General features: G+C 42.9%; 2 protein-coding genes across 3 annotated transcripts in view; one reads left to right on the forward strand and one right to left on the reverse strand.

Annotated features, from left to right (window-relative positions):
• The first annotated feature begins 911 nt into the window (after window positions 1-911).
• On the forward strand, window positions 912-11,973 carry gstt2 (glutathione S-transferase theta 2). The gene is made up of 5 exons (XM_043715464.2): window positions 912-1,127; window positions 4,211-4,298; window positions 5,430-5,580; window positions 10,707-10,883; window positions 11,698-11,973. The coding sequence occupies exons 1-5, from the start codon at window positions 1,004-1,006 to the stop codon at window positions 11,836-11,838; spliced, it is 681 nt and encodes a 226-aa protein (XP_043571399.1). The 5' UTR covers window positions 912-1,003; the 3' UTR covers window positions 11,839-11,973.
• A 1,229-nt stretch (window positions 11,974-13,202) lies between these two features.
• Window positions 13,203-23,074, reverse strand: part of chek2 (checkpoint kinase 2) — a 43,298-nt gene continuing 33,426 nt past the window's right edge. For both annotated transcript variants that reach the window (XM_087999909.1, XM_043715463.2), the window contains exon 14: window positions 13,203-16,910. In XM_087999909.1, coding sequence (XP_087856035.1) covers window positions 16,812-16,910 — 99 coding nt within the window. In that variant the 3' untranslated portion in view covers window positions 13,203-16,811. The remainder of the gene's footprint in view (window positions 16,911-23,074) is intronic.

Raw genomic sequence — 23,074 nt, forward strand, 5'->3', positions numbered from 1 at the left:
ATCTTGTACACCTCTATCAAGTCACCTCTCATTCTTCTTCACTCCGATGAGAAAAGCCCTAGCTCCCTCAACCTTTCTTCATAAGACATGCCCTCCAATCCAAGCAGCATCCTGGTAAATCTCCTCTGCACCCTCTCTAAAGCTTCCACATCCTTCCTATAATGGAAATGGACTCAATATCGAGTTCAACAATTTCAGACTTTAAGGCACACTATCCTGTGTCCTTTTACCCCAAACCCCACACACCAGGCCTTGTTGTCACATGGTCTGCTTTTCCACACACTCCATTGTTAGCCGCTAACAGTCCCCATCCACAGCCATTCATTCTCCTCGGCTATTATCCACTCCTTGGTCCAACTGTTCTTTTCTCTCTATGGGCTCTATCTTGACCTATTGTTTCCTCCTTACTCCCTACTTCCACCCTATCTTCTACAAAAAAAAACTTATTCCAACATATAATTTCTGAAGAACGGTCACTCAACCTAAACCATTAATTCTAAATTCTCTACAAACATGCTGCCAGACCTGCTGTGGTTTACAAGCAATTTCTGTTTATTGTTTGGCTCCCTAGATGACTTGGGTTCAAATCCCACCCATGTACTACAATATTTAGATGTCCAACACAAAGCAAAACAGAAATTGCTGGAGAAGCTCAGCAGGTCTGGCTGCAGCTGTGGAGAGAAATCAGAGTTAATGGTTCCAATCGTAAAAGTACAACGTGGTGTGAGATGGGGGGAGCGGGAGACAAGCCAGTGCATAGAGCCTGGCAATCACACCCGATAATAAAAAAAAGTTTAATACTTGGGATAATTTTGCCTGGGTGAATTGTGTCTGCGCTCTACAGCGGGGACTGTATCGGTGTGGCAGCTGTCGATTGTATCGCTCCCTCTGCAGCTTTTGATTGGCCGCTTGTTGGTTACATTGTATCAAGCTCCATGTAGCAAGTTGCGGGAGTGGGTGCGCTGTTGTGTGTGTACTCTGTTAGCTGCTCCATTCTCCCCCCATGGCTTCTCGGCTCCCCTTACGAGTGTACTTCGACCTGTTGTCCCAGCCCTCCAGGGCCGTCTTGATCTTCCTCAGACGCACCGGAATCCCGCATGTGGAAAAACCCGTGGCCCTCCGGAAGGGTAAGCAAAAGGAAATCGCTCGCATTCCTGCCAAACAGGGGCTGTGGTAAATCCAGTGCCTTCCCCTCCACCCTCTTCCTCCCCTACATGCACAGTTTCTAACATTAGGTGTGAGCTTTTTTTTCAGATGTCACAATCGTGTAAATAACGTCAGTTGGTGAATTTGTACAGCCGAGTTCAGAGTCAAAGTTAAGCGATACAGAGGGATCGTGGTTAGCCCAGAAGTGAGGAGGGAAACAACCAGCGGCAGGAGTTCAAACCCTACGACAGGAGTTGGAGGATTTCAGTTCGGTTACTTAAATAAATCTGCGATTTAAATTATTAAACAGTGGCTCAGTGGTTAGCACTGCTGCCTCACAGTACCAGGTTCGATTCCAGCCTTGGGTCTGTGTGGAGTTTGTACGTTCTCCCCGTGTCTGCGTGGGTTTCCTCCGGGTGCTCCAGTTTCCTCCCACAGTCCAAAGATGTGCAGATCAGGTGAATTGGCCATGCTAAATTTCCCCATAGTGTTATGTCAGTTAGTCAGAGGGGAAATGGGTCTGGATGGATTACTCTTCGGAGGGTCGGTGTGGACTGGTTGGGCCGAAAGACCTGTAGGGAATCTAATCTAATAATAGATCCTTGTAAAAATCCATCTGGTTCCTTATGGAAGAAATGCTGCTATTCTTACCCATTGAACTGGCCATGCATTTGTAACAGCTTCAACAAAAAAAACTAACATTAAAATCAGACAGACTGCCCCACTGTGATCAATGCAGAGTCCTAGAGATTTGCACCAAAACTTGAATTATGAATGTCACATGTACTTAAGTACAGTGAAAAATTTTGTGTGCAGTACAGGCAGTTCACATTATACAAAGACCATTGGACAGAGTGAGAAATACCAAGTTACAGCTGCAAAGAATATGCACAAAAAGCAAGGTCAGCAATAGATTTGAAATTTAAAAGATCCATTCAGAAGTTTAATAACAGCGAGGCAGAAGCTGTTCTTGAACCTGTTGGTACATGAGTTTAAGCTTTTGCCTTAAGGAAGAGGTTGGAAGAGCTTATAACTGGGGAGGGAGGACCTTTGATAATGTTGGCTGCTTTTCTGAGAGAATGGAGGGGTGTAGATGGAGTCAATAGATGGAAAGTTAGCTAGTGTGATGGATGAAACTGTGTTCATAACTCTCTGTAGTTTCTTCCGATCCTGGGCACAGCAGTTGCCATACCAAGCCATGACGCATGCAGATTGAACATTGTCAATGGTGCATCAATAAAAGATGGTGGAAGGCCTCACAGACGTGATGAAGTTTCTTAGACTCCTGAGGATGAGGAGGCATTTTTGTGCCATCTTGACCCTCTCACTAAATGGGTGGTCAAGGATAGATTGTTGGTGATCGTCGCTCCTCTCCACCTCACCTCCACTGATGTAGACAGGGACTGGCCCTCCAACTTGCTTCCTGAAGTCAACAATCAGCTCGTTAGTTTTGCTGACTTAGAGGGAAAGAATGTTAACTTTAAACCGCATCATCAAACTCTCTCTTTCCTGTGTTCTATCATGCCATTGTTTGATATCCAGCCTACAGCAGCGGTTTCATCAGCAAACTCGTGGATGGAGTTAGGACAAGATTTGGCTCCATGGTCATGAGTGCACAGGGAGTACTGTAGGGGGCTGCGAACACATCCTCATGGGCCCACTCGTGGAGGAGGTGCTGCTGTCTATTCTCACTGATTGCAGTCTGTGGGTCAGGAGATCAACGATCCAGTTGCAGAAGGAATGTTATGTCAACTTGAACTTGAGAGCATTATGTCAAGTAACAAAATACAATGTCATACAGCATCACGCCTTTCGGCCAAAGCTCAAAATTTCTCCTTTGGCAAAATTGTCCACAGTTCAAAGTCCTCCAGATTCACTACATACTATATTTGGGTGGAGAAATGGGCAGGCTTAGCATGCGGTCCACATGGAGATGGTTGAGCCATCTCTGGACTGTGATAGACTAATTAGACATATTTACAAAAACTGTGTAACTTGTATCTATTGCTATTCTTGCAATAACGTACATTTTATGTAAAACATGTACTTCTTCCCATTAAGATTCAACAGTACTTTACCCTCTAACACTGCTAATGAGAAAGTTCCTCAGATTAAGTGATGGGGTTGTTTAAATTAGTGGATGGATGGCTGGTTTGTTATCAAGAGTGACACCAAAAGTGTGGGTTCAATTCCAGCACTGGTCGAGGTTATCATGAAGGAAATGCCTCAAACCTCTCCCCTCACCTGAGGTGTGGTGATCCTCATGTTAAATCACCACCAGTCATCTCTGTCTCTATTGAGGGAGCCACTGTATGCTCTGGTGGGACTATAGTGACTTTACCTTTTTTTTTTAAAAGAGCTGGTATGAGCTAGAGGTCTGGTTTCAAGTCCCATCTGTCACATCATGTCGAAACACATTGACTAAATTACAAATAATTTGGAAATGAAGATATCTGGAGCACTCTACCCCAACTACAAGCCACTAGTAGTTAGGACTGCAACATACAGCACTATCCTTTGTCAACTAGTGAGTCATTATCAATCTAATGGTGAACATCACTTGGAATAAAGGCTATTTGTAGTTGTGCTGACCCTTTAAACAAATTATCCTTTCTCCCTAACTTTGTTTAAAAAAAATCTATTCACTCTTTTGAAATTTAGTTTCGAATCTGCTTCCTTGCAGCTGTGCATTCCGCACCCTTTGTTCCTATCCACTTGGTTTACTTTGGTAGAATGTTATGGCTTAATATCACCATTATCTGAACCATTTAAATGTTTGTTAAAATTCTGTAAGTTGCCTTTCTTTCTGATCTGTAGAGGAGTAGAACACGTTTTGCAAAAATGTAAAATATCTTGGATCAGTCGTCCTCAAATTTGGTTGAAACTGTAGAAAATGTAACCAAAATCAAGGAAAACGAGCCAGAGATGTGGCTATGGAGGAGACAAAGTTCACTGCAGATCTACTAGAAAATTCATTGACATTACCCTGATGCCTTTGCTCTGACCATTTTTCTTTATAATATCATTGATTCAGAGTTAATCTTTATCAGGTTTATTTGAACAGGTGAACAGAGGAGCCCAGAATTCACGAAACTCAATCCAAATCAGAAAGTGCCAGTTATTGTGGACAATGGATTTGTTCTGACTGAGAGGTGAGGCTTTTATTTACTTCAATATAAAAAAACTGAATTCTCCTTTCTTTTCTGGAAGAGTTTGTATTGTTGTAGTAAACATGAAGAGCAGTCTTCTTAAGTGAAAGGCTAGTGAGTTAGTTTAGACGGCGTGCTTTACAGCACTACCCAACCTACACTTTTCTGGTTCGTGCCTAATTGCCCACAAAACTATGAGATAATCACTTGTTCATGCAATGGAATATTTTAAAAGTGCTTTATTAATGCAAGCCGTTGCTTTAGGTACATTAGTAACCATTATAATGGTTGTGCTCTCAGGTGCTTCTTGGTCTCTGTCCCAGAACTACAGCTGATGTTAACGTATCCATCTTAATGGTTTTAAAGTAGGAGTTAGAAAGCTTTTTTTTTAAACAACATATAAAAGCCTCATGTTTGCAGGTGAAAAGCAAGAATCAGAAAATCACAGTTTTGAAATTTCAAAGAGAAGTTCATAGTACAGTGAGTCTTAATCACAATCAAAAGCAAGGCTTAGTACTGTATATCTTTGGTAAAGAACATTGAGTTCCTCTCCCACAGTCTTCAATAAGATACATAACACAGTCCATTCTTTAGAATTCCTTTTTTTTTCTTTAGGTCTTCAGTCTCCCATGTACATTACATCAGATGATATACATTGGGGTTGCTTAAGTATGTCCTACATATAATATTAAATTTGGAGTCAAACAGCATCAAAGTCATGAATGCTGAAAGTTGGTCATTAAAGCCAAAACTTGGTTTTAAATAGTTTGAGGGGAGACCATCAATCCTTTGTACATTCTTATGGTGAAATAACAGCAAAAAAAACCTGCATGACACAAAAACGCAGCTTACCAATGTGCAACTGGTCAGAGTCAAGAGTGTCGAACTGGAAAAACACAGCAGGGCAGGCAGCATCCAAGAAAGAGGAGAATCAACCTTTCAGGCATAAGTCCTTCAGGAATCTCCTGCCCCTCAGATGCTGTCTGACCTGCTGTGCTTTTCCAGCACCACACACTCAACTCTGATCAGTTGCAGGGAGAAAGTGAGGACTGCAGATGCTGGAGATCAAAGCAGATTGTGTGTTTTCTACATTTCAATTATTTTATTTTCCTGACCAAAGAATATTGTTTGCAGCGTTGCTATTCTGAAGTACCTGGCAACAAAGTATGATATCCCTCAATTCTGGTACCCTGTAGACTCAATGCAGAGGGCAAAGGTGGATGAGTACATGGCATGGCAGCACGCTACTGTGAGATATCATGCATCAAAAGTCTTCATCCTGGAGGTATGGACTAAAAAAATGTTTCTAATCAACGTATTTTGCTACCATGATATTTGGCTCCAGCCACATACTGTGGAGCAAAGAGCATGTGTTTTTAGGCTGTAGGTATACTTTCACCACATGGACTACAAGGATTCAAGAAGGCAACTTAGTACCATCTTTGACCATAAGACATAGGAGCAGAAAATAGGCCATTTGGACCATCATGTCTGCTCTGCCATTCAATCAGAGCTGATAGGTTTTCAAAGTCAAAAAGTATGGTGCTGTAAAAGCACAGCCAGTCAGGCAGCATCCGAGGTGCAGGAGAGTCGACATTTAGAATATAAGCTCTTCATTCCTGCTCCTCAGATTCTGCCTGACCTGCTGTGCTTTTCCAGCACCACACTTTTTCACTCTGATCTCCAGCATCTGCAGTCCTCACTTCCTCCTGATGGGAGTTGAAAACCTTTTTTCCCACTTTCTTACCATCACCTTTGATCCCCTTGGCAGTCAAGAACTTATTGATCTCTGTTTTAAAATATACTTGATGACCTGGCCTCCACAGCCTTCTGTGGCAGTGAATTCCACAGATTCGCCACACTTTGGCTAAAGAAGTTTCTCTTTATCTCCAGTCTAAAGGGTTTTCCCTTTATTCCAAAACTATGCCCTCAGGTTCTTGTCTCTTCCGCCACTTGGAACATCTTCCCAATGTCCATTCTGTCCAGGCTGTACTTCTAAACTCCTCAGAGTATAGGCCCAGAGTCCTCAAACGTTCCTCATGTGTTAGGTCTTTCATTCCTGCAGTCATTCTCCTGAACCTCCTCTGGACCCGCTCCGGGGCCAGTACATGGTTCCTGAATTGCTCATAATACCAGAAATGTGGTCTGACCAGAATTTTATAAAGCCTCAGAAGTGTGTCCCTACTTTTATATTCTAGTCCCCTTGAGATGAATGACAACATTGTATTTGCCTTCCTAACTACCAACTCAACATACAAGTTTACCTTAGGAGAAACCTGGACTAGGACTCTTAAGTCCCTTTGCACTTCAGATTTCTGAATTTTCTCCCCCTTGAGAAAACAGTCCACGCCTCTGTCCTTCCTAGCAAAGTGCATGATCTCACACTTGTTCCATTTGTGTTCCCCTCACTTTTATTTCATTTACTACTTCATTGCCCGCACTCCTAACCTGTCTAAATCTTTCTGAAACCTCCCTACCTCCCCAATACTACCTGTCCCTCCACCTATTTTTGTATAGAACATAGAACATTACAGCACAGCACAGTACAGGCCCTTCAGCCCTGGATGTTGCGACGACCTATGGGACCTATCTGAAGCCTATCTATCCAACACTATTCCATTTTCATCCATGTGTTTGTCCAATGACCATTTAAATGCTGTTAAAGTTGGCAAGTCTACTATTGTAGTAGGTTCCATGCCCCTACTAATCTGAGTAAAGAAACTACCTCTGACATCTGTCCTATATCTATCACCCCTCAATTTAAAGTGAAGTCCCCTCGTGCTATCTATTACCATCCAAGGAAAAAAGCTCTCAGTGTCCACCCTGATTATATGTCTCAATTAAGTCACCTCTCAACCTTCTTCTCTCCAACGAAAAACAGCCACAAGTCCCTCAGCCTTTCCTCATAAGACCTTCCCTCCATACCAGGCAACATCTTAGTAAAATCTCCTCTGTACCCTTTCTAAAGCTTCCACATCCCTCCTGTAATGTGGAGACCAGAACTGTATGCAATACTCCCAAGTGCGGCCACACCAGAGATTTGTACAGCTGCAGCATGACCTCTTGGATCCAAAATGCAATAAAAGCTAACACACAGTATGCCTTCTTAACAACCCTATCAACCTGGGTGGCAACATTCAGGGATCTATGTACATGGACACAAAGATCTCTCTGCTCATCTACACTACCAAGAATCTTACCATTAGCCCAGTACTTTTTATTCTTGTTGCTTCTTCCAAAGTGAATCACCTCACACTTTTCGGCATTAAAATCAATTTTCCACCTCTCAGCCCAGCTCTGCAGCTTATCTATGTTCCTGCGCAACCTGCAACATCTTTCAGTCCTATCCACAACTCCACTGACCTTAGTGTCATCCAGTAATTTACTAACCCATCATTGGATGCCTTCATCCAGGTCATTTATAAAAATGACAAACAGCAGTGGCCTCAAATCATCTGCAAACTTAGGCAGAATGCCCTCAGTTCTTTCACCCAGATCATTAAAGTATAAAGTGAAAAGTTGTGGTACCAACACCTCTAGTCACCAGCTTCCAAGCTGAGAATGACCCTTTTATCCCCACTCTCTGCCTTCTGCCAGACAGCCAATCTTCTATCCATGCTAGTACCTTGCCCCTAACACCATGGGTCCTTACCGGACTCGTGTGGCACCTTATCAAAGGCCTTCTGGAAATCCAGGTAACTTACATCCATTGGCTCTTCTTTGTCTAACCTGCTCATTATCTGCTAAAAGAATTCTAACAGATTTGTCAGGCATGACCTCCCCTTAATGAAACCATGCTGACTTTGGCCTATTTTACTATACACTTAAAAGTACAGAGGAACCTCGATTATTCAAATATCAATTATCAAATTTCAAATTATATGAAGATCTCAAAAGTCCCATTAAAAACACTACATCAAAGGTGTTTCCAACACTGATAGTGTCTTTTGTTTACAATGATTAAAAGTGAATTTGACTTACTGAAATGCTGCAGAGAACAGTCCTGGACATCGATGGGAACCCAGGCACAGTCTCCAAATGACTGACCGCATGCCCTCTCTCCTGCCCCCCCCCCCCAATACTTTCCTGGGGTTCTACACAGGGGTGTACCCTAAACCCTCCCTTCCCCAGATAATCTTTCCGACATTGTCCTGTTCAGGGCAAAGGTGTTGGGGGTGGGGGCAGACGGGGGCTCACAAGCGGTGTGCTGCTGCCTAGTCTCCCGAATGGGGAGCGGACTTAGAAGTGCTCTCTGTGTCAATCCCATTGAACTGATGAGGAGTGGAGGAGCGGGAGGCTTCAGCAATGCTGCAGGTCCCTTACACACAAGTGTGTGTCTGTTCAGAAACAAACCCTGGGACAGAGAGGGAGAGCAAGGCAGGTACAGCGAGGAAAAAGGAAACTTCAAAATCCCAGAGGAGAGGCATTGAATCAGTTATTGAATAATCAATTGTCCAAACGAACTGCACATCTTGCTTGGATAATCGAGGTTCCTCTGTATTCGGAAATCTCATCCTTTACAACGGACTAAAAAATCTTACCAATGACTGAGGTCAGTCTAATCGTCATATAATTTGCCTTACTCCCTTCTTAAAAGGGTGGTGGTGGGGATACCTTAGCAATTTTCCAGTCCTCAGAGATTCTCCCTGATTCCAGTGATTCCTGAAAGATCATTACTAAAGCCTCCACTATCTCTTCAGCTATCTCCTTCAGAACTCTGGAATGTAGCTCATCTGGTCCAGATGATTTATCCACTTTCAGACCTTTCAATTTTTGTAGCATCTTCTCCTTGTTGATGGCCACCATGCTTATCTCTGCGTCCCCCCCCCCCCGACTCTCTTGAAATTTTGGGATGTTATTAGTGTGTGCCACGGTGAAGCCTGACTCAAAGTACTTGTTCAGTTCCTTTGCCATTTGTTTGTTCCCCATTCCAGCCTCATTTTCCAGTGGCCCAATTTCTGTTTTGGCCTCTCTTCTGCCCTTTATATATATCGAAAAAAAAACACTTGCAGTCTTTTTTATAATATTACTGGCTAGTTCACCCTCATATTTAATCTTTTCCCTCCTTATTTCTTTTGTTGTCCTCAGTCGGTCTTTGAAGATTTCCCAATCCTCTGGCTTACCACTGTCCTTAACCACAATATAGGCTTTCTCTTTTGCTTTTATACTGTCCCTGACTTCCCTGGTCAGCCACGGTTGCCTCATCCTCCCTTTAGAAGGCTTCTTTTTCTTTGGGATGAATTTTTGCTGTGCCTTCATAGGTAGACTCACTAAAAAGCAGACATAACTTCAGTCATATTTATTCCAATGCACTTTTTCCAAATGTCCCACCCTTATCATCAAAATAACTTGCACCCAGCTTTCCACCGATCCAATGTTTGAGGCAGGTGTAACAGTGATCTAGGATGATACCCTCAGCCTTATTTTCCTTTCCTGTTCTTTGGCATGTGGCCTCGTTCATTGCCACAACGGAACCTCCCAGTCACCGCACATTTTAATTTCCCTTCCCGCTCCCTTTCCGACATGACTATCCTTGGCCTCCTCATTTGCCACGACAAACCAAATGCAAATTGGAGGAACAACACCTCATCTTCTGCCTGGGCATCCTGCAGCTCTGAGGACTCAACATTGAGTTCTCCAATTTCAAATAACTGCCCTTCCCCCAGCTCCCTTCCCAGCACTTCCCCTTCCCTTCCACCCTCTCCACATTCATTCCTTCACCCATGCCCACTTCACTCGCCTGCCCCTGCCACACCCTTTATCTGCAGCTCCCACCCGCAGTCCTAAAGAAGGGTTACACCTGAAACATCAACTTCTCCACCTCCTGATGTTGCATGGCTTGCTCGGGTTCTCCCCAGCCTCATGCTTGTCTACCGTGTATTATTGTCAACCCATCTTAATGAGTAAGGATCCAGAGGGGAGTAGGGGAGAAATATTCAAATATATTGAATCATTTCAAGGGAAACCAGAGTACTCTGAAAAGATAGTGGAAGTCAATTCTGTAACTTTAAAAAAGGAGGTTGGGCAGGTACCAACAGATCAGGAATTTAGTTCCATCTCTTCTGATCATCCATACCCTAAATGTGACTGCTCTTCGAAAGAGCTGAAAGTGTGTTGCTGGAAAAGTGCAGCAGGTCAGGGAGCATCCAAGGAGCAGGAGAATAGACGTTTCGGATGAGCCCTTCTTCAGGAAAAGCTCATGCCCGAAACGTCGATTCTCCTGCTCCTTGCTGACCTGCTGCGCTTTTCCAGCAACACATTTTCAGCTCTGATCTCCAGCATCTGCAGTCCTCACTTTCTGCTCTTTGAAAGAGCTAACATGGGTAGTTTGGCTTCCTTTTGTGTTGAAGGTTCAAATTATACAGTTGGTAGAATGTTTAAGCATCACTAATTCACAATATGTTCCTGCAGGTTTTGATTCCTCGGATGACAGGCCAGCCACTTGATGAGACAAAGCTGAACAAAGCTCTGGCTGAATTGAATGGAACCTTGGACATTTTAGAATCAATGTTTCTGAAGGACCAGGCCTTCCTCTGTGGTGATGAGATGACATTAGCTGATCTATTGGCCATCTGTGAACTGATGCAGGTGAGGTTCAAGAATGTTGTACACACTGTCATCACCTAATTTTGTTGACGTTGATAAAACCATAACAAAATTTGAAAAGGAGAAATGGATAAAATGGTCCAAAGATGAAGAGTACATTTCTACCAATCCTTCCATTGTTTTGGAATTGAACTTCCACTGCATATCAACTTTGTCTCCTCTTACCATTTTAAGAGACAGACTCCATCCGTTGTGCCCACAATTTGTCATCAAAACTTGAACTACTGTACTGCACATTGATAAATATTCTGGGTACATATGAAGGGAAAAGGAAATAATTAGAGAAATCCTAGATCTATTCCTCCATTTTTTTAAAAATGAATCTGAATTTAGGTCCGACCAGAAGCAGTATACCTTACAGATGTGACTGCAGCTGAAAGCATTAATTCCATTTTATTTATCCTTTAACTTTACATTAAGCAGAGATCATCCACTCCTGGCTAAGGATAAAATCAAACCTAGGTTCTACTGCTGGCACTTAGTGGTATGTTGGCAACCATCATGATGCTGCTGCACATGAGTTCTTAGATTCACTGAATAACTCCACGCTTTGAAAATTAAGGCTCAGCTACTGGAAGCCAAGTAAAAGTAATTTAAAAAGTCAAACTGATCTAAAAAGGATCAGTCCTTTGTAAATATAAACTAAATCAATCTATGATTTACAGCTTTTGCTTCAAGTCTTTTCACAGTAATGCAGGTGGGAAAAGAAATCAGGTCTTTCTACTCCTGTACTAAACTGACTGAAAATGTAACACTGATTAATTTACATTTTTGTTTTGTTTTTATATATATTCAGCCACTTGGAGCAAATCGTGACATATTGAAAGATCGTCCAAAACTGATCGCCTGGCGTAACAGAGTGCAGTCGGCACTGGGGAAAACATTTGATGATGTGCATTCTTTCCTTTATCAACTAAGAGATAAAGCTAGGCTTTAAAAGCTAAACCATGTGGAATTTCTAAACAATAGATTCCTGTAAATTAGTCTACTTAATGGTTTAAAATTAACTGTCAAAACCACATGCCTTTAAAGTAATTGATTAATAAAACATACTACTTAATAGTTCCAGTAACTTTAATAGCCATAGTAATTTGCTTTCATTAATTAATTGTAAGTTTGGAGTCAAATTAGACCAAGGCTAAACTATACATTCAAAACTACCTTACAAAAGCAATTTAGGAGTGGTGTTGCAAGCAGTCTTCATTTCTCAGATATAATCACTGTAAAACAGTGCCTCAATAAATAAGGTTTCAGTTGTTTAGAGTTTTATGCAGTTTCTATTCTAGGCACCAAGCATAGTAGCAATTTCCACAATGCACTTGGTGATGCCTTGTGCCACTTCCATAGATTATAAGTCCCTTGGTTTTGTCATCTCCAACAGGACATCGGGAGGGTCCTTGGGATTTAACAAACTCGATCCATGTACTTTAAAAGCACAAAAGAACTGTTAATTTTCCTCTTTTCTGTCTAGCTGAGGCAAGTGCACATGAAGCCTGTGATCCAAATAGGAAAAATCAGAGTCTAGTGACAATTATTCTTAACTCAGATCCCATCAATGCACCACTATGCCAGTCGAGCTGCAACAAACAGAAAAGCTGCATATATCTGGTATTTGTCTATCATGAAGGCGTCATTTCTCAACATCAAGCCTCAGAAAACGACAACATCAGAATTCCTGCTTCCTCCCACTAACACAAATCATCCCCAAGTGGGCAACAGACCACTGGGCATTTGGGCTCTGTTCCAAACATCACAGTAAATACCACAACGCATCACTGCAAAGAGGCACACCACATGTTAATCAGTGGCCCAGGTCTACAGAGTCTGAATTGCTGTCACATAGCTCAGACAGGATAAAATGCTGAATATGGCATTCTAAGTAACAACTTTACAGTAGCTTCTGGTCAAAAGTTGGGAGTTCCTTTGTCCTGTATCATAGACATCTTTCAGTGTTTTGTTAAGACATTAAAGTTGAATATCTTGTAATATGCCAGACATTTTGTTGCTATCGTGACTAGCAGGCTTGTTCTTGAGCAAAAAATTAAGACTGAACCCAACTCCTAGGTGAGACAGACCAGTAATATCAAATAACAGTGATCTGAAGTATTCATCTTCTGAAGTATTCTAATCCTGGTCCATCCTTTACAACCTTTAAAACGTACTCTCATTGAATCAATTAACTGTATTAATGAAGATTTAAAATGGTTTATCACATGGCATAATTTGTTTCCTCTAAAATATAATCTGAGCAGTGTACTTGCAGGAAACCAGTTTCTCTCAAATAATTTGTAATAAGATGTATAATTCTTTTAAATCATTTATTGAATTTTGTACAAAATATTTTGTCAACCTTGATTTATAAAACAAGTTTTCACATAAACCATCTTCCCTAACTATACAGTGAGTGAAAGTCATCCGGAACCACAGATAAAATTAGCTGCTGAGACATTTGAAAGTTCACTGATGCCCAATTATAATATTTGTCAATATCAAAAATTCCTTGTTAGCAGAGGTGGCAGGCAATAATGTTAATGAATTACAGAAACAAGAGCATAATAATGAATATTTAATTAACCTCTATTCTGAGCTTGTCCACAGAATACAATGTAAACCAAAGTCAAAAGGCTGGGAATAGAGAGATGCCCATTCTGACTACTCATTAGATCCAACAACAATAAATCGAAACAGATTCAATAGGTCTGTATCCAAATACAAATAGAAATGCCCTGAAGTGTACTCAAACCCTCTTCATTAAGACAGTCCAAAGTCATGATCGTAAATTTTACCTACAGTTCCCCTGCTTCACTGGATTGAATCTAGCACCATCACCTCTAAATGCTATAATAAATTCAAATCTTCCTGGTGCTGGTCAGAGGTAGTTAGGAGCAGATTTGTAAACTTTAACTGCCAAGCTCCTTCATTATCATCTATAAAATGGCCAAAATATTCATCATGAGGATAATTGTAGCTGCTTCCAGGCTCCTCAGATCAGTAACAGTTGTAACTGGGCTCCTCAGATCAGTAACGGAGCTGTAACTGGAAGGTCAATAACCAACTATGTATTTTACTTTGGAAAACTGTTTGCAACAACAACTAGGTGTGATGGCCACACACTAGAAGGGGGACTTCTACGTAAGTAATATTTACGAAGCAGAGGCAAACAGCTCTTGAGAATTTAATTTCCCCAGAGCTTTTTAAACACACTACTTAATTAAATTCAAGCATCTACAGTTTAGAGAAAACAGACAAATCAGTATACAAAAAAAAAGCACACTTTAAAGATCAAACCCAAAAGTAAGGGTTTCCTCAACTAAATCTCTAAATGTTTTAACTTCACTTCCTGTTCTTCAGGCCTCTCTCATTCAAAGTTCAGTTTACCAAAATGAAAATACAGCAAAGCAACATTTAACCACCTCCATCTTACAACATAGTTTGCCTATGTTTGAACAGCATGGAGATGTTCAGATTTTTGGGACTAAGGCTCAGTTCAAGTACTTAGTGAAAAACAAATTTAAAGGTGCAATAATGCATTAAATAGTATCTTGGGGTATACAAGTTCAAGTTTTATTAAAAAGTAAATAGAAAGGTTGAATTGCTGTTTAGTCTAATTCTAACCTTTTTTGTTTACTTTCCTTGGTTGAAACTAGTCCAGAAGAAAAAAAGTTATCCCTTGACAAAACTTAGAACAGTTAAACGTTATAAAGATGATGATGTGGAAGTGCAGTCTGTATAACACAAAACAAAATCATTGAAAAAAAACTTATAACCACAGCGGATGGAATCTCAATGCCACAAGACATCTTGGACAGATTCCATGAACATTTGTTAATAAATACAATTTGAGGTGTATGACCCAATGTTACATTCACATTAGAATTACACATGCTGCAACTAATTATTTCAACATGCTCCTGGTTGTTTGCCACCTTTTCAATACAGATCGAATCAGCAGCCATCCTCTATTAAATACCATCTAAATATTAGTTAAATCTGAAGCAAAAGGAAGGTTATGTTTGCCAAAATCATACCATTCAACTTGAGGTGGTACACTAAAGGTTTCTGCATTTCGCACTGATGCTTGTATCTGCAACAGAAATATAGAACTAATCCACATGAATTAAATTACAGATGTGTAAAGTATTCAGAAAGGAACAATGAGAATCCAGGAACACACAGAAATACTATTGCAGCAGAAAACCAATTGGGTTACAGAAATTCACAAGGAACGACATAACTACAACCTTCAAAGTCCAACCAAATGAGTACACAACTCATGTGTAATAGCTTTTTAGGTGATGAAAGATAAGAGTTGCAACACAAAGTGCAGTTGTCATCAAGACTAGTTAAAATATTGAGTATTAGATCATAAAATGTTGGAACGGGTGGAAAATCAGTATGTGCATGTTCCACAATGGAATAATATTGCAGCTTTCAGCAAAATGACATTAAACACCACTAAAGTTTGTATGATATTACTTAAGATGAGGAGCCTCAGCAAAACACAAATCTGGGAATAACCTCCCAACATAATGGAATGAAAAAAATGGTTGCAACATGAGAGTAATTTTGGCAGCAGAGCCAAGATTACACCAATTTACAGCTGGTTTTCCTTTCTATATTACCTGAAATACTCAGAGAATTTTACCTCCGTCAACATTCTCCCACTCCATGCACATTCCTGTCTCCTTGAAGACACCACTTCATAGAAGTGTATGGTTATGTGTAGCACATCTCTAGCATCTTAGACAAGAGCCGCCTTCGACATAACTGTGTGCCAGTCTACAATTAAATGGAAGGCTATTTGTCAGCATCATAAATTGGCACAATCCAACAGCCCAACAAAGCTTCACATGAACAGTTTTCTATAGTGAACTATCAGACGCAGGAAGCATCTATCCCAGCATGAAGTCTGGGAGGCCAGTTGTAGTGATCCTCCTACTATCTGGCTGGGATCAATTAATTCAGAATAGAATAAGGAATTGAACTTGGCATCCATGTGATCTAGGCAGTGGATACACCAATTAACACACAGGGATACCAACACATACAATTCTACAGAAATTTGAGGAAGTGCAAGGACAACCTTTCATTTCAATGCAGTATTTGCAGTTCATATGAAAAAGTATACTTAAAATGGCACTTTTGCAGTTTTTGATCCAAATACCAAAAAAATGTTTGCCAGAATCTTCATTTTCCATATTATATTTAAAGTGTCTCTGCCTTTGCCATACATGACAAAAAGCCATCAGAAATGCAACCTAGGGATCCAGCCCATGGTGGGTTGACAACATTAGAGTCAAATACAACCATTAACAGCAGCAGTAATTAAAGTGGTCATTTACATTAGGTTTTCCTTCATCTCAATGTCCAATTATTTTCCCCAGCTTTCAATTATTTTGGGAAATTTGTGACGTATTGCAATATTCAACAGCACTTTTAGACCCCATTTCATTAATATTTTTAAAGATATTAATGTTAAATCACCAAATTTTACCAGCTGAAATTTATTGTGTAAAGAAACATTAAGCTCTTTAAGCTCCTTGCTAATTATAAATTGTAAATACTCTCATGGATTTTTTTAAACTGTGCAACACCTTTATGGCACATAAAAGGTATTGTGGTTTAAAATAAAGCAAATTATCTGTATAATGGGACTACAAATGACTGACTATATACCGTTATGGTTCCAGAGAGTATGGGATGAAAACCAGTTAACTTTTTATTCTGAAACAAGATTTCAGGAAAAATTCTAGATGCATTGATAGAATTAATTACAGTAATAAAAGAAGCAAAGCACAAAAACAACAACTAAAATGGGCCACAGGCGCCTGATGCAAATCAAATGAAGCAGTTTCTTGGAGATCTCCACACACAGCAGGTAAACGCTATGCTGCATCCACTCAAATTCCCCTAATCTTGAGTAACCAGTTTGCTTATTGAAGAGAGTGTGGGTCGTTTGGTATTCGAAGGATGGTCCTCTTCGTGTGGTCTTTTCCTACCAGTTGATGACTGTAAAGAAAAAAAACCCTACCTTTATTAACCAATACCATTTCACTCTTGCTCCTGATCATATCTTTCTAATTCATTGGTACTAAAGCACTCTGCGATTCCCTGATGTTGGTGAAACCCTATTTTAAGTTAAAGGAGCAAATCAATAAAAAGAACCAAAGGGTTGGGACATTGAGGAAAAGCTATGGATTCAATGTTTTTAGCAACCTTAAGCCAGCCAAAAAAAAAAAGACTCAGTTGGTTCATTACAGACAACACCTAAACTAGTATGGCCACATTCATGAACAGCTAGGCATAACAATATGCACCTCAGTTTGTTTTTCCCATTTTCCATGCAAGCAATCAACTATTTGCATTCGCATGGACAACCTCAAAATCTGCTAGCTACCAAAGCACTGATGTGAGAGACGATTTCGGTACAAATAGTTAAGATGTGCATGACCTCAGAGTCTAAGGGGAATAGAGCCGTGGGGGTAGGGTAAAACATGCTTCTCTATAATAAAGGACGAGACATCTGCTGCTACAGAGTAGAAAAACAAGTCCTTGATTGATAAGACCACTAACTCTGACAGAGAAGAATAAGTCCTTGACTGATAAGACTACAGGGTAGAAAAACAACTCTGGAAACTGTTGCAGACTTTGTGAGAATGTGAACCTCGTGACTCTTTAGAGCTATAGAGGGGAGGGACTTGTACTGTATTTAATCAGAAACATTGTTAGCCTGGCGCGCCTTTTTCTCAGAAGGGTGCCCAACTCTGCAAACTTGCTAATAAAACTTTGTTTTCCTGAATTTGTCTAGAGCGATTATTGAGAAGCGATTTTCGTTTCTAACAAACTTGGGGGCTCATCCGATCAACACTCCGGCCGCGAGGGGGGCTGAGGAAGGACATCGGAGAAGGTGCACCCTGCCGAGTTCGGCAGTCCCTGATTCCTTGCTTGTCGCCCCGCGCGGCTTGAGCGAGTGATATCCGGAAGGCTCAGGAGAACAAAGGAGGGGTGTAGCCGAGGCAGTGGGGACGGTTAACGATCGAGTAATTTCGGTGCACCGAACCCAGGTAAGAACAGACTTGCGGGAACCGTCTTTCCGGAGGACTGGGGACCTGCGGAGTGCCTGTAGATTTTTCTACAGAGACGTGGGACTCAGGAATCTAGAGACCGGGGCTCGTCTGTGCGGGATTTTGCAGAGACCGTGTTTGCGGAGGAACGTGGACCTACGGGGTGCCTGTGATCTGTTTCACAGAGACGTAGGACACAGGAATCCAAAGACCGGGGGTGCCTGCAAAGGGACCTGGGCGATCACGGGACTGAAGGTCCGGGAATTGGCTAAATAGTGATAGATTATCACGGGATAATACAGGAATCTCCGATTTTACAAAGTCCTCGGCAATGGGAAATAAGGGATCCAAGGCGAGTAAGGGAAAGGTAGGCTTGAGTGTAGACAATGAAAAATACCCTGGGGTACCTGACGATAGTCCGTTTGGAATAATGTTAAATAATTGGGATCAGGGTAGGAGAAAAGGAAAATCTAGAAAGAAGATGGTGAGATACTGTCAAACGTGGTCCCAAACACCTATTCAGGGAGACTCAGTGTGGTGGCCTAAATTCGGCACTGATGAAGACTGGGTCCGGCAAGCTCTAATTTTATATGTCAATTCGAAACCTAATGTTACTCGGGGGGAAAGTGATTACGCCCTTTGTTGGCTGCCAGTCACACTATCTTGCAAAATGAAGGTAACCAATGAAGACTCGAAAGGGCAGAAAGAATGGGAACCTTTAGATCACTTACCGCCGCCCTACGTGACCCCGTCGGCCCCGCAAAATGGTCCTTCGGGTGGCGACGATTCAGGGGAAGGGGAAGAAAGCGGGGAGGAACCACCAGGTGCCTCAGGAGTACAGACTAGATCTCAAGCTGAAAAGAGTCACAGACGGAACTCTGTCCCGATTGCAAGAATGAATCCACTCCGGGAAGTGCCCATGGGAGGCGCGGAAGGAGGGACGGGATATGTGAACGTCCCCTTAACGAGTACTGAAGTACGGAATTACAAGAGGGAGATGAAGGGCCTACTGGAGGACCCCATGGGCCTGGCTGAACAATTAGATCAGTTCCTGGGGCCAAATACGTGGGATGAGATGTATTCCATCATGGGAACATTGTTCTCTAGCCAGGAGCGACAGATGATACGTCAAGCTGCACTGTTGGTCTGGGAGAGAGAGGGAGGAGCAGGAGGGGAGCAGAAATTTCCCCTCACCGACCCCGAGTGGGATAAGCAAACGGAAGAAGGAAGACGCAACATGAGGGATATGCGGGAATATTGGATAAAAGGAATAAGGCAGGCAGCCCCGAAGGGGCACAATTTTACCAAGGCCTTTGGGAATCATCAAAACCCGGAAGAAACCCCTACAGACTTCCTAGACAGGATTAGGAAGAACTTGCAGCAGTTCGCTGGGGTGGACCCTGAGACTGAAGTGGGACAGCAACTCATACGGGTAGAGTTTGTGTCAAAAGCCTGGCCGGACATACGAAAGAAGTTAGAGAAAATGGATGATTGGGATAGTAAACCTCTGAGTGAACTACAACGGGAGGCGCAAAAGGTGTTTGTGAGAAGGGACGATGAGAAGCAAAAGAAGGCGACAAAGATAATGATGCAGACGGTGCAACAAGTGACAGCTGGAAGGAGGGAAAAGGGGGAGCCGTGGCAGGAACCGGAAAGGGGAGAGTCGTGGCAAGAGCAGAGGAAAAGAGGACCGGGGCCGGAACAAAGGAAGGGTGGAGGAACTCGAGGCCGTGACAGGGAAACGAGGAGGATACTCAGATGTTACTACTGTAATGAAGAGGGACATTTTAAGCGAGAGTGCCCCCTCTACAAGCGGGCAGCGGTCGAAAAATCCGTCCAATTATTAACATTAATACCGTTGAGGGCAGGGCTCGCTAAACAACCCGTCTTCACCCAGGGGGAGATTGATAAAATGGATCAATTGGGTGCCCGGCTAGAAACTAACAGGAAGTGGACGGTTCCTGATGGGAGACAAGTACTAAACAAACAGATCACCCGGAGTATTCTGCACCGATTACACCATCAGACCCACTGGGGGGTGCAAGCCATGTGTGACACGATCCTGAGAGACTATGTATGTAGGGGGATATACACGTTAGCCCAACAAGAAATAGTCGGATGCCCCACTTGCCAGCGAATTAAGAAAGCCAAGCGTTCTATGCCAGCTGGTGGTCAGCCCCTCGCAATTAGGCCATTCCAGAGGATCCAAATTGACTTTACAGAATTACCCCCAGTACAGAGATGGAAGTATCTGCGAGTAATAGTAGACCATTTCACTCACTGGGTAGAGGCTTTCCCAACCGCCAATGCCGATGCACCAACCGTGGCCCGACTATTGTTAGAGAACATAATCCCGAGATATGGCATAATGGAATCTATCGACTCAGACTGCGGGACACATTTTGTTTCTAGGCTACACCATTTGATCTGTACTGCCCTGGGTATCCAATGGAAATTCCATGCACCCTGGCATCCTTAGAGCTCGGGTCGAGTTGAGAGAATGAATGGCACGCTCAAGACCCAATTGACTAAGCTGATGTTAGAAACTAAGTTACCATGGCCAAAGTGCCTTCCCATTGCCCTATTGAGGATACGTACAGCACCTCGCTGGGATATCGGGGTCTCCCCCTATGAGATGCTGTTTGGATTACCATATTGGAGTAAGGTTGATGGGTGTCCCACTCTACAAGGGGGAGATGTATTTGTCAGAGACTATTTACTGGCCTTATCCCGTTCTTTTGCAGAACTCCGGAGGAAGGGTCTCCTGGCTCAAACTCCGCCGCTCGACTTCCTCTTACATAAGGTGGAGCCCGGAGATTGGGTACTTGTAAAGATCTGGAGGGCCGAAAAGCTCCAGCCACAGTGGGAAGGACCGTTCCTGGTCCTGTTAACAACTGAAGCCGCTGTTCGGACGAAAGAAAAAGGGTGGGCCCACGCATCGAGGATAAAGGGGCCTGTTCCGCCAGAAGGAGAGACATGCGGGCCAGGGGACAAGCCATTGGTGGTAAAGCTGAAAAGACAGCGACAATGAACTCTACCTGGACTGTATTGGTGGGGATATTGATTGGTTTACTCCTGTTATGTGGGGGAGGGCGAGGGGAGATGTGACAAATGTCGGACTACGGTGAGACTTGGGAGTCAGATCTACTCGGGATCATTTGTGTCTCACTCCCATGTGAACGATCGGTGTTACGATGTGAATGCACGGCAAGAATGTTGGGAGGATGGAAAACCCTATTATCAAGTGTATAATAAAGGGTACGGTGGCAAAGTCCGTGGGTGCCCTAAAAATGACCGCTGGGTGTGTGTTAACAAAGATGGGCAGTGGGGCCTACCCTCCGTGTTGCTCAGAGAGCAGGTTGACAGAGTCAAGGAGACCAGAGTTCAGAACACTGAACGGGAGTTAGAGAAAGAGCACGACCGTCAGAGAACGGTCGTTGTCTCTAAAGTGCCATCTATATACAAAGAGGTAGAAGAGGAGATTGAGCTCCCTGATGTAACACAAAACCTGTTTATAGATCTCACCTCTAGGATTGCCACTGTTTTAAATGTTAGCAATTGCTGGGTTTGTGGGGGGCCACATATGTCAGAACAATGGCCGTGGACTGGGCAAAGCTTAGACATATGGGAATTGCTTCAATACAATTGGACACATGTCAACGAAAGGAAAAGCCAGGGGTGGAGACTGACAAATAGCCCTGAGGGCCAGTTATGTGTTGAAGGCAAGGGGACCGTGGAGGTAGGAATTAGTCCCTGTCAGAGTGTATTGAATGCCACCACACAAGTATGGTGGCCTGAGAATATTGCTAGGTACATTGCAAACCGAGATCATCAAAATTGCATTCGGTTACGTTCTGATTCCTCCTCTTACGAGCTAAGTGCTGACCCTTCCGATGGCATGAAAAGAGTGTGGAGCGGTGGTTGTCAGGGGAATCAATGCTGGAATAATCCTGTCCAGACTCTGCCACGGGGCCAACAATCCGAATACTGGAATTGCAGTGGTCCTGGTCCTTATGAGGGCGTCCCTGGGGTAACGGAGTTGTGGGATGACGTTGTGAGGCAGGGAGGGCCTGCTCCTGATGGCCTATTTTGGATATACGGTAATCAGGCATATTCCAAACTGCCCATGGGATGGGCTGGAGTATGCTTCCTGGGTCTAATAAGACCTGAATTCTTCCTATTACCCCGGGAGGAAGGCGATGATTTGGGAGTTAAACTCTTTGACTCCCTATTGAATACTACGGGCCTGCTACGTGGGCACAGGATGGATCATGGGGATACCGTACTCCTATCTATATGTTAAACCGAATTATCAGGCTCCAAGCAGTCGTAGAGGTCATTACTAATCAGACCGCCCTGGCCCTGGAGTTGCTGGCTAAGCAGCAGGATCAGATGAGGGCTGCTATATACCAAAACCGGCTTGCCTTGGATTATCCGTTGGCCTCGGAAGGGTGCGTGTGCGGGAAGTTTAACCTGACTAACTGCTGTCTGAAAATTGACGATAATGGTAAAGCGGTTTTGAAGATTTCCGATGAAATTCGGAAACTGGCCCATGTGCCGGTTCAATCCTGGCGCCCTCTTGGTGGCATCGGATGGTGGGATGGTCTCCTAGGTGGTAGTTGGTGGCGCACGGCGTTACTGGTGGCTGGGGGGGCGTAATGCTTCTACTCATCTTACCCTGCCTGATCCCCTGTGTTCAATCTTTAATCCAGAAATATATTTCCCAACTCCAGGCAGTGGCGGTACCCCAACATGGAACGCAGGAACTTAAGGTGCTGTTGCTGCGAAAGACCAAGGATTTCCCGGGCACCTGATGGGAGGAGGCTTATCTTTGTCATGCACATCTTAAAAACAGAAAGGGTGGAATTGTGAGAGACGATTTCGGTACAAATAGTTAAGATGTGCATGACCTCAGAGTCTAAGGGGAATAGAGCCGTGGGGGTAGGGTAAAACATGCTTCTCTATAATAAAGGACGAGACATCTGCTGCTACAGAGTAGAAAAACAAGTCCTTGATTGATAAGACCACTAACTCTGACAGAGAAGAATAAGTCCTTGACTGATAAGACTACAGGGTAGAAAAACAACTTGGGAAACTGTTGCAGACTTT

This window comes from Chiloscyllium plagiosum, unplaced genomic scaffold (assembly GCF_037043375.1).
Source record: "Chiloscyllium plagiosum isolate Xiang-an unplaced genomic scaffold, Cpla_swu_hap1 HiC_scaffold_24, whole genome shotgun sequence".
Lineage (NCBI taxonomy): Eukaryota > Metazoa > Chordata > Chondrichthyes > Orectolobiformes > Hemiscylliidae > Chiloscyllium > Chiloscyllium plagiosum.